Source organism: Podarcis bocagei (assembly GCF_964188305.1).
Source record: "Podarcis bocagei genome assembly, chromosome: 2".
NCBI lineage: Eukaryota > Metazoa > Chordata > Lepidosauria > Squamata > Lacertidae > Podarcis > Podarcis bocagei.
The window spans coordinates 62,551,047-62,566,626 of NC_138126.1; the positions used below are offsets into that span (position 1 = coordinate 62,551,047).

General features: G+C 44.4%; 1 protein-coding gene across 5 annotated transcripts in view; it reads right to left on the bottom strand.

The window, feature by feature from the left end:
* Positions 1-1,777: 1,777 nt before the first annotated feature.
* BRD8 (bromodomain containing 8) overlaps positions 1,778-15,580 on the bottom strand; it is a 29,881-nt gene continuing 16,078 nt past the window's right edge. For all 5 annotated transcript variants that reach the window (XM_081185819.1, XM_081185818.1, XM_081185816.1 and 2 more), the window contains 11 exons: positions 15,122-15,190; positions 14,678-14,855; positions 14,258-14,362; positions 12,918-12,962; positions 8,128-8,427; positions 7,263-7,736; positions 6,776-6,918; positions 5,743-5,832; positions 4,364-4,432; positions 2,741-2,971; positions 1,778-2,216 (listed from right to left, as the gene is read on the bottom strand). In XM_081185819.1, the coding sequence (XP_081041945.1) occupies positions 2,210-2,216; positions 2,741-2,971; positions 4,364-4,432; positions 5,743-5,832; positions 6,776-6,918; positions 7,263-7,736; positions 8,128-8,427; positions 12,918-12,962; positions 14,258-14,362; positions 14,678-14,855; positions 15,122-15,190 (1,711 nt within the window). In that variant the 3' untranslated portion in view covers positions 1,778-2,209. The remainder of the gene's footprint in view (positions 2,217-2,740; positions 2,972-4,363; positions 4,433-5,742; positions 5,833-6,775; positions 6,919-7,262; positions 7,737-8,127; positions 8,428-12,917; positions 12,963-14,257; positions 14,363-14,677; positions 14,856-15,121; positions 15,191-15,580) is intronic.

Consider the following 15,580-nt stretch of genomic DNA (forward strand, 5'->3'; position numbering starts at 1 on the left):
GTCTTCCCCCCTCTGGTTCTTCCCCCTCTACTAAAACCCTTCTGGGCCACAAAATATGCCCCCTGCCACCATTCCAGTGCCAATTTTTGCCCCCACCCACCTCCAAATATCTCACAACAAGTGGGGAAGGGGGCTACCTTTGGCTGCAACCCCCTACAACACAAACTCCAAGGAAAAGGAGAGGATTACTTCAGAGCCAATCACAGTGGAAAGTGAGGGACCCTTCAGACATCGGGAATTGCTCAGGCGAGCTATATGAAACCTGCATCCCTGACTTCCTCTCCAGTCACATTTTGATTCCTAACTCAGCTTCCAAAAGACTGTTCCTTTTTTATTTTATTTTTTGAAAAAAAAGGAAGCTCAGAATCTCGGGCGCATTGTGGGCATGGGCCCTGATGCAATTCCTCCAACTGCAACATAGTCTTGCCCAGATCCCTTACACCAGGAATGGGGAACATTTTTTAGTAAAAAAAAAACCCCACATTACAGTGGTACCTCGGGTTACATATGCTTCAGGTTACAGATGCTTCAGGTTACAGACTCCGCTAACCCAGAATAGTACCTCGGGTTAAGAACTTTGCTTCAGGATGAGAACAGAAATCATGATCCGGCGGTGCAGCAGCAGCAGGAGGCCCCATTAGCTAAAGTGGTGCTTCAGGTTAAGAACAGTTTCAGGTTAAGTACGGACCTCCGAAACGAATTAAGTACTTAACCAGAGGTACCACTGTATATCAAGGGAAAACTTCCAGAAGCCATTTGCCAGTGGTGGATGGGGCTAGAGATGACAGTGGGTGAGCAAAAGGTGCTACTCTTACCTTTATATGATAGGCCGCATTCCAGCCACACAAAAGACAGACATTTCTACATTCATACGATGCCATCCTGGCAAGCTAGCTTAAGGACATACCAAAGCACTTGGGGAGGGATGGAGAAGTGTGGATTAGGAGGGGATGTGGCATCTGAAGGATCCTTAGGGCTACAGAGAAGCTTGGAGGGCCACATTTGGCCCTGGGTCTGAGCTTCACACCCCTGCCATACATGGATTTTATCTGGTAGCAGCCCACCAGGTGCTGGGGCTCTGCAAAATAGTATATGCACCAAGCATTGCACACCCCACCTGCTGCTAGGGATGTTTCCTCTTAACCACATTCACCGTCAGTCACACACACACAGTTTCTCCCCAGTCCAACTTTAGCTTCTGCTGCATTATGCTCAAAGTCTGTGGGACAGAGAAGAGGCAGAGTCTAACAGTTTCCTGGTACTTTGCAAAGCCGCTGTCATTATATCTGGACTTGTCATAAAAGTGATCCTGTTTTCACAGGTATAATTGAAGCGAAGCGTGGTGTGGTATTTGTTTTCCCCTTTTCTTTCCTCGTGGTCATCTACTCCTCTCCTTTTATATCAGGCATTCACAAATAATTTATCATTATTGGTGGAGAACTCCCAATATCTCTTACGCCCTTGCCAAATTAAGCCAAGCCTAGTGATAACTACTTGGTAACTGGTAAAGGTGAGTACAATGGATGCAGCTTCAGAGAGTAGTGTTCTGCTAGGGAGGCATGAACAGACTTCATTTGTGCCAGTGTTGAAACCAACAAAGCTACCTTGCTTGGGTACTAAGCGGCATCATGTGGGTTTTGGGGTTTTTTTGCCTCCAAAATAATGTTTGCAGATAACTGCATGCTCTTTCAGTTTTAGAATTTTCTAAAAAGGAAGCCAACACAGATTTTTAAAAAAATCTTTTGGAATCTAGAACAGAACTGTTCTGGAACGGTAATACACAACATAACATTTATTTTCTGGAAATGTAAGTTCTACAACCCCCTGTTGGTGCCTGCTACCAAAAATGGGGCTTAGCTTTGGGAGACAACAAGTCTTGCCTGTGCTATGGCTTGTAGGTTCTTTAACTTTCTTTTTCATCCATTAAACTTCAACTGAGACTCCTGGGTGAGGACAAGACACCACGGTTCCAGGAATAAACAACAGGAAAAAACATTGTATCTGTAGTCTAAAAACTGACTTTTCTAATACACATAAACCTGTTATGACTAATACTTTGGGACATATAATAGATAACAAAAGCTCTTAGGGAAGTGGAGGGGCATCAGACTGCTGAACTGTGGTTATCTTAACAACTTTTCCGTAGAGCCAGACTGAAGGTATCAAGGTTGAAATCCGGCTTCTGGACTAGACTGATTCTTCTGGTTCCTCAACATCTATAAATTGAAAGAAAGACAGTAAATCTCCCAGTTCCCTTAGGATTTATCATGTTCCAGAATAGCCTGTATCTATGCCTACATAAACCTCATTATGAAGGGCCACAGAAAGTACCAGGTTCAATCCCTGGCATCTCCAGGCAGGGCTGGGAAAGACCCCTGTCTGACATCTTGGGGGGCCGCTGTCCGTCAACGTCGACAATACTAAGCTAGACAGACCAATAGTCTGACTTGATATAAGGCAGTTTCCTATGTTCCTGCTTAGGGAGCCGAGTGAATTTTTAATCATTTATATGCTTTGCAGGTTGGCAGAAAATTCTACTCATTATTGGGAAATCTAAGGAAGAGGCTTTCACCTTGAGATGAATAGCACTCATGTTTGGGAGACACAAGCAGAGATGCCATACCCAATAACATACTGTGAATAAATGGTTGGGTTTCCACTCATTTGTTCCCTACAGGTATGGGAACATGGCAAAGGGGAGGCTGATGTGGTTTTCCCCCTTTGAAGACAATCCTCTCACCTTCTCACAAAGCCCTGCATTTCCTCCGAGCACAGGAGTGCCTCGCCCAGCATCTGAAGCTGCTCCAGGACTTCTCGTTGCATCTCCAGAGCAATGCGATGTATATGGTGGTTGGCGTTATTGTACATGATGGCATTCTGGAACATCAGCATGAGATCCCGCTGGAACTGCACCATATTCTGAATGCGGCCCTTGGAGAGGCTCCTCTTTATGGAGGAAAGATCGGCTGGCCTTCAGAAAGGAGGGAGAAGTAGCCAAGTTGTTAAGAAAAAATTATATTGTCTATCTGAGAAGGATTGGGCGATTATAGATTGAAAACTGGCAGAATTTTAACTTGGTAGCCCAGATAGCTCTCAGAGGAAATATCCAATCCTTAGAGTAAGAATTTCTGTTCCTCCATCAGCGGGTGGTGGCAGTTACTGGCTTGTGTTGTACAGTGGATTTAATCTTCAAACATACTTTTCTTTGGTTGAATTCAGCCCCTTCCCTCAATTTGGATCAGGTATATGCTGATTCTGGGGGTGGGTTTAACCCTTCACATACCCATACTGCTTCTTAATACATAAATCACACACTAAAGCTGCTATTATCCACAAAGTGGGTAGATAGGAAGATGGGTACAATACAGGCAACTGTCTTTTCTCATCTAAATAAAAGCCTCTGGGGGAGTGATTCGTGTTAGGGAATCTGCCCCAGTACTGAAGTCCCAATCCAAATCCCATCCTCTACCTCACTGCTTTTCAATCAATAATAATTATTGGGTGGGTAAGGGGAGGGAATGGGAGACTGACTCATGAACCTCATCAATCCCACCATTGCATCCAGGAAGGCTTCTCCTGATCCAGATGTTATGGAGTAATAGAGCTGAGTGTCATAAGTGTACTGATGGCATCTGGCCCCAAAATGCCTAATGACTGCTTCCCAACAGCTTCATATAGGTATTCAATGGCATAGGGGATAAAATAGTGCCTGGCAGGATCCCATAATTTAACCACCAAAGGGGCCAAAAAGTACTCTTTCAATGTAGGTAGGACTGGAACCCCCCATTTCTCATTTCATGAAGCCAGTACAAGAGGCTATATGGACAATGGTATCAAAAGCAGCAGAGAGGCAGAAAAGCAGGAGCAAATCTGACTCGGTGCCATAGCCAAGCCTGAACCCAGATTGGAATGGGTTTAAATGCTCTGTGTCATCCAAGAATGCTTGCAGCCGCCCTGCCACTACTCTCTCCACCACCAAGAAATTGGTAGCTGCAACTGGATAGTAGTTACTCCAGGTTGAAAGGCCCAGGGCCAGTTTCTTCAAGTGTGTTCACACCACCGTCTCTTTCAAGACAGCTGGAACCACCCCATCATACAATAAAATGTTCTCCATGCCTTGGACCCAAGGAATCAAACTCCCTCTGGTAGATTTAAGAAGCTAGGAGGGACAGGGGTGAAAAGGGCATGTGGTCAGACCTATTGCCACCAGCTTCTTATTCATATCAACTTGACTGCATAAGCTGAAACTGACTCTGGCATTGGACAATTCGGCTGAAACTGCAACCATGGCAGTTCTTGTGACTTGTAGCCACTCCACAGCCTTATTCTCCATACCAGCTCTCCCTCCACTTTCTCAGCTGACCTTTTCACCACATCTTTGTAACCAGGAGCCTGCTTCTCGGAAACGGGCTTCAGAAAGGGGCCGCTGTATCTAAGGGGGAGACAGAGATGAAGAGAGCTAAATAGGCTTCCCCATGTGCATTACACAACCCCTTGACTCACCACCGGACTTCATGCCACACCCTTTTCTGTATCTCAGAATGACTGGTGGGGATGACAGTGATTGGCAGATGGAAGTCAATCAGCTAAGAAATCACAATATAACAAGGAAAGGAAGGGTGAAATGCTCAGGGTAGAACCATGCACAGGTTTGTGCTTTACAGGGGGCAGCTCTGAATGCTGTGTATGCATAATGTCAGACTAAGAGAATCAGGCCAGGATAGGCTGAGAAAAAGGGACACATTCAGCTGTTGTTCCATCTTCCAATTCTAATTATGGGGAAGGGCTGTAGCTCAATGGAAGAACATCTGCTTTGGTTGCAAATGATTGCAGTTCAGTCTCCAGTCAAGACTGAAAATGTCCCTAGTCTGAAACCTGGAGGATAGCTGCCAGTCAGAGTAGACAATGCTAAACTGGAGGGACTAATTGTCTGATTTGGTATAAGGTGGCTTCCTACATTCCTAACCCTAATACATATAGGACACTCCATTTCCTCCGGGCTTCAGTCCGGGGATCCCAGTGTCTTCCCCCATATTTTCACCAGTTCTCTCTGAGCTTGATCCACAACATTCTTCTCTTCGAGCTTTGACTCCCTCAGTATCCAACTCTGGTCTTTCCATGCAGGCTTTAAAGTCTTAGGTTTACTCTCACTGTATCAGTACTAAATTTTGGCACATTTCCTCTGTTTATATATTTCCTCCTCTTAAATTTCAACCCACCCACCCCTCACCTTACACACATAGTTCACCCTCTTAATAACCACCAGATACAGGCAGTCGCTCCTGTTTACCCAAATCCACCTTGATAAATTTTATGCTGCTTGCCAAAAAAACCCCAGGGTGATAATCTCAGAAGTGTATTGGATTTTAGTATCATGGAGCAAGTCTGATACGATTTCTGCTATTAAATTTTTTTTAGCAGATGCGGTAAATGCAATAAGCAAGGTGCCTAGGTTACTGAATGTATAGATGCAACGCTACACCACTCCAAGAATTGAAACAATTTGAAAGAGGAAAACTGCAGCGTCAGGAAGTGGGACAGCAGGAGATTTCAGTCTAGAGCAGACTGTGCAAAAGGTTGCATCTCTTAAATTGGGGGGAGGAGAGGACCCTCACAGGAAGTGGCATGCAGACACAGACAAATCGCAAGATGCTGTGTGACCTGCACTAGCTCTTGAATGAAGATGTGCTACTGTGGATGCAGCCTTAGTCCTCTTCGCCTCCATAAACCTTAATAACACACCTGTGGCCAGCCACCATCTTCCAGATGGACAACAAAGTTCTTTTGAAAAGCAAATGCTGCTGGAGAGGGTCATCTTGGCTCAGCCGCATCCTATACAGATAAGAAACGGAACAGATTTATTCCCATCAGGAAAAAGAAATTGGTGGGATGAAATGTGTTATGGGACCAGTGATGCAGCTAAGGTTTGTTAGCCCCCGATGGAAAAAGAAATTTGTACAACTTACCAATGAAAGTTAGTAAATGAAGGGGTTAAGGAACACAGAACTGTAAATTTCTAGAGAAGGCACAGCTAAGATACACCCCCTCACCTTCAGGGAGGGGGGAAGTATTGTTTGTTCCCTGCTCCTCTCTCCCTCTTCTTTTTGAACCATGCAACTGACCAGACACATGATGCTGGCGCTCCCTGTCCAAACTCCATGCTTGAAGGTACCCTTTTCGTATTTTGTACTCAGTAAGTTTTTACCTGTGGTGTTTTTGCTGTAGCATTGATTGATGCATGAGTGTGACCTTTACTTAATATAAGTAAAGCATTTAAACTTATGAAAGTTTGTGCTCTATTAACTCTGAGAGTGGTAGAGACAGGGGAACACAATTAGTACCCAGTGCTTAATACTGGGACATTTAAAGGTCTAACAACCTATATTTGCCACGCTTTGCAAACACTGCATATATTTTAGTTTTAAACTCTGCTGGGGGCCCTTTTGACTACAGAGTGAGTCAGCCCCATGTTTTTTTAATTCAGGCGGTCAGCCGTTTTTTTTTTTCTTTTGTAATTTCCCCCACACATGGAATATCTGGATTAACTAGTATTCCCCAGTTATTTCCTAACAAAGAGTTCCCCACACCTCTTCTAGAGGGAGCTTTAGGCTGCAACCTAAGCTTAGCTGGGAGCCAGGCCCACATAACTCAGTGGGGTTTACTTCTGAGTAGACCTGAGCAGTATTGCATGGTGAGATGACTGGCTACACTTAAAGTACTAAGCCTGAAGAGCAGGTATGGTGCCATTTCTGAGCTTTGTGCCACCATTACTCACAAAGGCAAAGAAGCTGTACTTGTGGTAGGAGAGCTCATCAAGGGTGTTCCATAGGGACTGGAGTCATCGTTGCTGTAACTCAGGTGGAAGTCACAATCTTTCCAGTCTTCAGCTTGTTCTTCAGTGTGTTCCGCAGCCACTTCCTGGTGAACACAAAATAGGCATGAGCTGAATCGGCAAAGTAACAATTGGAATATCAAACTTAGGGCCAGATGCCCATGATGGAAGACACAAGGATTCTAACTGGGTGGATCCATCTTTTCTCCAGCAGCCAAGCCCTCCCAAGCAACTTGTTCTCACTTTCCCCCTTCCCACCAACAATCAAGGCTAGCTCACAGATTTCATCTTTCCCTTGGTGCTTATCAACTTTCACTTCACTGTGCTTCTCCTTTCCAAAGAATATGACCTCTATCCCAAAATGGAGAGATGAGGCACAGAGACAGAGACCTAGTCCTAAAACTCGACTTGTGAGAGTTTCACCACTTACCTCTACGTTTTGTGGCACCCCATCCTTCAGCGTTCTCCAACTGAAGGAAGTATCATTTGTAAGCTCTAATGAGTAGTCATCTTCATCTGTTTCTCCTGCACTTTCCACAAAGCTATGCGGCATCTTCTTTTCCAAATCCCCATCAGGATTGTCATCCTGAATCTGAGAGTCTCCTGACTCCTCACACAGATGCTGTTGCTCTTCCATTCCTTCTGCTTCCCAATTCATAACTGGCAACTCTTCTGAGACCTGAAATGCCAACTTTCCCCTTCCCTGGGAAGTAGCTCTCTTTTTCAGAACCTGAAGCTGACTTCCTTTAGCCACTTCCTCCTCTTGGTGGATCACAGATCCCTTTATGTCTCCTTCATGATCCAGCAATCCCCTTCCAGGCAACTCCCCAGCACTGCAAGGTGCCTGTGGACCCTGGGCCAGGTATGTGCTGCCAATGCAAAGGGGCTCCATCAAATGAGTTACCTGGAAGAGAGGGTGACAGGCTAAACAGCTTAAGAACATTACAGAATTAGTGACATTACAGAACTATATGCAGATCTGTCCATTCAACACATCTTTTGTCCTAACGGGCATAGGATAGAGACGCAGCCAGAACACAGAATAACACTCCATGGGCATGTGAATGGAAGTGCATCTGGGCAAAGACCCCCTTCCACTTTTGAATTAGAGGGCAGGCACCAACCCTTGTCAACACATTTATCCTGAACCTCTATCTCCAGGTACCTTTACCCAATTGCATACAGAAATGGCCAGTCTGCAACGTGGACTGGGAGCACTATTTTTTCAGCCAATTGACAAGGTCACCCACCACCACCTCCGCCTTTTCCTCAACTGCACCCATCAGCAGCCATACCTCTGACAGGAACCTCAAGATAGCATCCTGCTTGTACCTCCCAGCCTCTTCTTGGTCCCCTCTGCTGGCATCTTCCCATGCCAGAGGACCACTCGTTCCCAGCTGACTCTCCTCCTCTTGGCTGCTGCTCTCCTCGACCTCCTCCTCAGCAGTTTCTTCCCCCTTTCTCCAGCAGCCTAGTTCCAGGTCAAGATCTGAGCTGGAGCCTGGGGAGCCCTGGGGAGACTGGCAGCAGCTGCTCTTCTCGGACTCCGTGAAGAATTCTTCTTTGGACTCCACCCAGGTCCACACGTGACCCATCTACAAGAGGTACACGAGATGGGAAGAGGGTTTATCACTCGCTCACGTGTTAGCTTCAGATCAGATCAGGTGTTCGAGCAGGTAGTAAAGGAGCCAAGTTCAAACCCTGAAATCTGTTGTGGTAATGCTCTCAGCTGTGACTTGAAAGAACTTTAACCAAAAATTATCCCTAGCTTCTAATTGTCTATGTGGTACTGCACATCTGCTAAGTCCCACAGCAATCCAAATGGTGAGCCAGGAGTGGGTTGCTGAAGTCTTGGGTTATATCACCAGGTTTGCTAGCAGTGGGGATTGGGAACAGGGCAACCCAGAAGTGGCTCAATGGCAGAGCACCTGCTTTGCCTGCAGAAGGGACCGGGATCAAACCCTGGTATCTCAAAGTACGGGTAGGAATGTCCTTTGCCTGAAACCCAATTGTATTGCTTATGCTGGGATCACTCAACTGGTGATTATCCAGTAAATCTTTTGATTATCCCTGAAAGATTCTTTGGGGTGGAGAAAATCAGTAAGTCGTTTTTGCTGACAAAACCCCAGGATGTCTTAAAACATTATGACGGTTTCTTATTTTACTCTCATTGGTGACAATATAAATTTTAGTAGACGTATGTTTTGAAGCAACACATTGAAGCGTTTGCGGAGATATCATGGTCGAAAGTGGTGGAGAAGCTGAGGTTGACGAGCCCTAGGTGGGTCCCCAGGGCTCTCTATCCAACTCTCAGGACTCTTCCCCCAGCCATTTCCCCTCCTCAGCCCACATCCCTCATGTGTTTTCTGTTCCTACTTAGGCACTGGTGTTTCCATCTGCCCCACCCAGCCTGTCCCAGACTGTGACTTTGAGAACAGCAGCAGCTAGGAAGACAGGATTTCAGGGATGTTTGTGGGTGGGTGTGGGTGTAGTTTTATAATTTGTGTGTTTTTCAATTTGATCCTTTTACATGATTTTGTATGTTTTATGGTTTTCATGCATTGTGATTTGCTGTTATTTTTATTGATTATGGATTGGTAAATTCTTTATTGTGGTATGTGTGAGCTGTTTAATTATTTGCTGTTGTTTAATTTCACTGTGTATTATTAGATCTTGATGGGTTGTTGATTGTTGCATTGTTTGAAGTTGTTATTTTTTATATTGGATCAGATTGTTATTATTAATGTTTTATTATGTGTTGGAAGCCGCCCAGACTGTCGTAATAAAAATAAAATATTATATTATTTTCCTGTGCCCTCCTTGACTGCTTTTGCTGGGTTAAAATGTGTCTTGCTTGCTTGTATGGAGGACAGGTGTACTGTAGGTGTATAGAAACATCCACACAGTTGTAATGTAGCCTACTGTACAAAGGTGAAAAATCACATCCATTTCTCTGAGCACGTTTGTCTCTGGCTGCAGCCAACAATGACATGTCGCTCCCAGAAGGTAGGAACCACAATGAAGGCCTCTGCACACCAGCTGGCTGCCCCTATAAGACCTAAACAATCATAGTTTCAAGTCTTTGGCGTCTCCAGTTTGAAAAGTGGGCAAGGGTAGCAGGGCTGGGAAGGGACACCTATCCATGATACTGGATCAGGAATGGAGATCTTGTTGTTAGACTCCAACTTCTATCAAGTGCAGTCGGTATGACCAATAGTCAGAGCTGACAGGAGTTGAAGTTCAACATCATCTGGAAAGCCACAGGCTCCCCATCCCTGCCTTGCAGAGTCACTACCAATGAGCATAGCTGTGCACAGCACATTTAATGAGGGTGTGTATGCAGGGGTTTTGCATTTTTTCCAAGGATGAATATTTATTGAATACATAATCATAAAGGACATTGTTTGATAAATAAACTGAAGAAACTAAAATGTAACTTTTTATTATCAACTAAACAAAACTAAACAAACTAAACAAAAAATACCAAATTTTTGCTGCCGTGATAACGAAATGTCATGACCTTTAAACAGATGAGTTAAACCAAATTGACCAAAACAGATTATGGTTTCATCATCTTCCTGTCCTAGGAAGGAGGCAAGTGGTGCTTGGAGGGAGACAGAGCCATGAGACAGACACAGGCAAAAGAAAAAGGCTGCAGCTTCTGCCTGCATCTGTATCTGTAAGCAATGGTGGGATACTTAGCTCCAGCAGCAACAGTAAGGAAGGAGGAAACTGCAGATCCATTCTAGGCTTTTTAGTCTGTCTCTCTGTCTGCTTCCCTCTTCCCCACTTCTGCCTTAGTCTCTCCTCCCATAGCCACTTCCCTGTGGGTTGCGCCACCTGAGGCAGCCAGGCTGCTGCTCCATGCTCTCTCCTCGCTATGACCTTATGTTTTGAAACATTAGAGTGTCTGGGCACACATAGCACATAGCCAATGAAAAGAGACAGTACTGGACTACCACATGCCAGCAGAGGGCCATGGCCAACATTGACGTTACTATCCTGCATCTAGAGACAGGTAGAAACTCATATATCACAGCACTGGGTTTGATAGACTAGTTCAAACTCCTCCAGAAAGACCAAAACTGCAATGAAAAATACAATTGTTTCCTTTTGCTCTTCAGCAACAGATCTCTGAAGAGCAGAGGCAACTATTTTTTCAGCACCTGGGCTGGGAGGAGAGACTTCTCTTTATGATGGGGAGGAAGATGGGAGCTAGCAGACCTGTTTGAAATTGCTTGGCAGGTCTGATCTAGCTGATGGATTTGCCATTCTGGACTACGTAGTCAAAACATTGATTCACAGTATGTGTAGGTCTTTACAAACAAGTTTTTCTTAGAGACGGTGGTAATATAAATAAATCAATGCAGCCAGCACGCCTTGCTCTACAGGATTCTCTACTACAGTTTATTATACACATTTACACTCCACAAATACAAAAAAAATCTGTACACTTCACATTACAGTACGTACTAGCCACCAGTTGCTAGCTAATATGAGGACACTAATAGGACCCCAGTACTGCTGCCCTACAACAGGCAGTGGGGCTGCTCTCTTGTTTATGGGATTACCCTGGTTAGACATTCCAGGATGATAGATATTCTTTATTATTGACAGGTCAGCCCTTCCCTGTCCATAGCCATTTCATCCTCAGGATCAGGAAGGTTCTCATTTTGCTTCCTGGGTTCAGATACCAAAGACTGGGCTGTTTCTTATCTTCAGCATCATTTCTTCATCTTCATATCTGCTTCAATGGCACAACGCCGCCCTCTGGTTCCCCCATCCTAATCGAAATGCAAAGAGAAGGGAAGGCACTGTTATTAGCAAGACTGTGACAAAAGGAAAGACTGCTGGCTGCCATCTGTGTTGCCAGGAAAGACAGACTGCACAGACAGGCAGTACCACTTGCCTTCCTAAAACACAGAGGACTACTTTATGAAACCAGCTACAGAGTTTGCATGTGAACTCAAAAGGGGAAAGGGGGAAATGGACGTTTGGCATTGGCATATGTGATGATGTGTTTGCCCCATGTGAAAAGTTCCAAGTCATTTCTTTCAGTGGGCAGAAAGGATGCTGACTAACATACCTGATCAACTGCTGCTCTTTACAGAAGTTCTCTTCCAGGTGGGTGACCCTGCCACTATCTCCCTAGCATGTCCTCACAGCGGCTCTCTGTGAATGTACGGAAGCTAGAGAGATCACTTCCATCTGCTGCCCACTCCATCTGGCTGCCTTTCCTCATGCTTCTCTGTCTTTAATAAATAGGCATTAGAAAACAATCCCTACCCGCATTCCCTTGGGTGGAGGATGAACCTGCCAAAACACATCTTTGGGCAGAACAGCAGCTTTCTTACTATAGGACCATGGCTGCATCCATGGAGACAAAACACTGTATTTTAGTGTTCTTGCAATGTACACGGTCTAGAACTATCCCATAGTTTGGAGGAGGCTTCAACACAAACTGTTGCAAGAAGTATGTATGAAACAGCAGCTCATATGTAACTAGATTTCTCTTTACAGCAGAAGAAGCTGTTATTGATACAACCCTTCCTGGGGATCTTTTCCTCTGCAATTCTCAGAATAATTTCACAATTTTATTGTTGTGTTATGTCTTACAGAAAGCTGCTCTGAGAGTCCTGTGAGCTACGAAGGCAGGAACCAAGCTTTAGATGTGAATAATTAAATCCAACATAGGGGTGCAGAGAAAACAAGGGAAGAGCCGCAAGCCAAGGATATTACTCTGCAATGTGGACTTTAGTGTGTAACTTTACCCTCTATGCAAGAGTTGCCTTTTTAAATGTAGAGTCTTGTGATCTACCCAAAGCCAGAATGGAAGGAGAAAGACTGAAGAAATGAAAGGAAGTGAGCAGCCTGCAGCCAGAAATAACAAAAAGTCCCCCACTTTCCCCCAGACATCCAGTCACGAAACAATACACTGAAGCACAAGGGGGTAGAGACATTTCATGTGTTTCAGCAACCCAAATATGACCACAGTCTGATTGTAATTTTAGAAAGCCCCTCATCATGCAGACACTGTCCCCATATTGTTATTGTGCTGCTGAAAGCGTAATCATTAAGTACTTACAAAGAGAGAAAGGAGGAAGGCAGGGGAGCCCATGGGGACACTGTCCTGTTAAAAGACAAACAGAAGCAGCAAATGAGTTTGATGGAAATATACACACCCACACACACAGGAAGACAACAAGACAAGACAACGTGGCAGTCTAAACCATGGTTTCTCAAACCATGGTCTGGGACCCACCAGAGGGCCTTGGGCCACTTTCTGGCATCCTCAGTGTCACAGCCTCCCCTGTGCTTCCTCACTTGCCTCCTAACTGCACTATAGCCTTTTGGCTGGACCAAAGGCAGCACCAGCGAATTCTAATCAGAAGGCAGGAAAGTTCAGGTGGGGAGGAGGTAAAGAAGGTCTCCCTCCTCTCAGGGAAAAGGGACAGAAGAGGTGTTGAAGGAAGTTAGAAAGTAAGATAAAAGATTAATATTTATTGTTATTATTGATACTAATAAGAAAATAAACTGGGAATAAAAAAGAAGGGTCTAAGAAAGGAAAGCTATTATAGGAAGAAGTGAATGTAAAAGGACCAGAGAAGAGGAATGAAACAGGCAGTTTGGGTTGGTGGGTGGGTGGGGAAGTAAGTACAAGTTGAGTGTGAAAGGAGAATAAGAAGAGATGGGTAATACTGCTTTAAAATGCAGGTGCAAGTGGAAAGGGAAAAATATAAAAGAAAAAGACTTCTCCACTTAGAATATCTGAATCAGTGAATCTGGCTTAATATGGGGAGACAGCCACAATACTTGCAGAGTAATGTTTGTAGTTAGCTTGAGGAAAGGTGAGCTATGGAACTCCTTGCAACAACAAGGACAGCAATTTGCTAGCCAATTATGGCAAGCTCTTCCTCCCTCTGCCACTACTTTCTGACTGGTTCACCTCAATAATGTTCAATCATCTCAAGTTGGTGCTGGGGGTAGAAATTTGAGAAACCCTGGTCTAAACCAAAAAAGCGTGTCTCAATTGGGCTCCTGACTTCAAGTAAAGTCTCCTGACTTCAAGTTTTGGAAAAGTGACTTCTCTGTCTCTAACCCACCACTCAGATAACAAAATAGAGCTGCTCTTCACACACTGAAATGCCAGCCCTCCTCATTTGGTAGCAATCCTCAACTTCAAGGACAAATTATTTTTTCAGTGTACTAGATATTGAAAAATGCAGGATATGGGGGCAAGGGAGAGGGACTGCCACAGCCATCTTTGTTATTAATTAAACTGAAAGGGTAAGCCCATTTCTATTCCGAATGAGACTTCTAAATGAAGGATTCCAAAGCTCCTCTACTCCCCCTCAAATGGATGCATCTATCAAATGGCTCAAACAACCTCCCCCAAACAAATCAAAGGTTCTTGTTAGCCCCCACCTTCTCTGAAGCATCTTGTTTCCGAGTGGAATCTCGTCCACGCAGACTTTTTGCACTGATCCCAGACTCAGACGTCTGCATGATCAACTGTGTGGCTAGAAATTGCTGCAAGAAACCACATAATAGCTATTAAGGTTCTCAACATGAATGCAAGTTTAGTGGCTTGCTACAGAAACAATGGAGGTAACTTCAGTTTACTGGTTTGTTTCTAAGCCTGCATTCCTTTTGATTGATCGTAGGAATGGTAAATCATGCAGGGATGGTCAGACACCAGGTTTAACCTCCAAGAGGATCTTAAAAGCTAATGAGACAATAAAGATGCCGCAATGAGCAGGCATCTTCTCTAGTGTATTCACTGCTTCCCATACAACATCAGGATAGGTACAGTGCCCCACTGAAAACTTCCGACTGTGGCTTTACCTGAATCTGCTCCAAGACATCTCGCTGCATTTCCACAGCCATGTGGTATACATCATGGTCAGAGCTGTTGTACATGACAGCATTTTGGAACATCAGCATGATATCACGTTGGAACTCTGCTGTGGTCCGGATTAGCCCATTCTCAATATTCTTCTTAATGGTTGATAAATCCATTGGCCTGTCAATAAAACACCAGACAAACATTACCGAATAAATCAAATTTATTAATACAATCTAAAAATATATTTAAAAAGAACTAAACTAGCTGTTCTCCCCACTTCTGCGAAGAATCTGATCATTGTACCTGATCAACTTTATTAACGCTAGATTGAAGAGACTGTCCCAGGTAAATGCCGGCAGTGCCTGAAATCTGCAGGCTGACTAACGTCCAGGACAGATCTGTGACAGGTGGCATCAACACTACTGCAAAAACTGGTGACTCACCTCTGTACAATACTGTGGTAACCTGGAGCTATATCATCAGTCACGGGCTGCAAGAAGACATTGGCATACCTGTGCAACAAAAAATGTGTAAGAGAGTGACACAGGACTAGCTACTGAAAGTTTGAGTACATACAAGGTCAGTGGAAGTAACACAACTTCCACATGCAGAAGTACAGAACTGTTTCTCAACATGCTCTCCACTCATTTGCTCAATATGCTATAGCCAAGAGAATTCTACACCTCAAAATCCACCTTCTATGACTGGAGATACACAAAGAGGAAACTACATATCAGTGTTATATATTCATATTTTTGTACCAGTTCCATCAAACTGGCAAAGCGCAGTTGGGACTTGAGAAATATGCACATAGACCAGTAGCAGATATGCAATCAGATGGATGTACTGTGAATTGCACCACACAAAGATATGACACTCGCTGAGCATAGAAGACAGGCTAC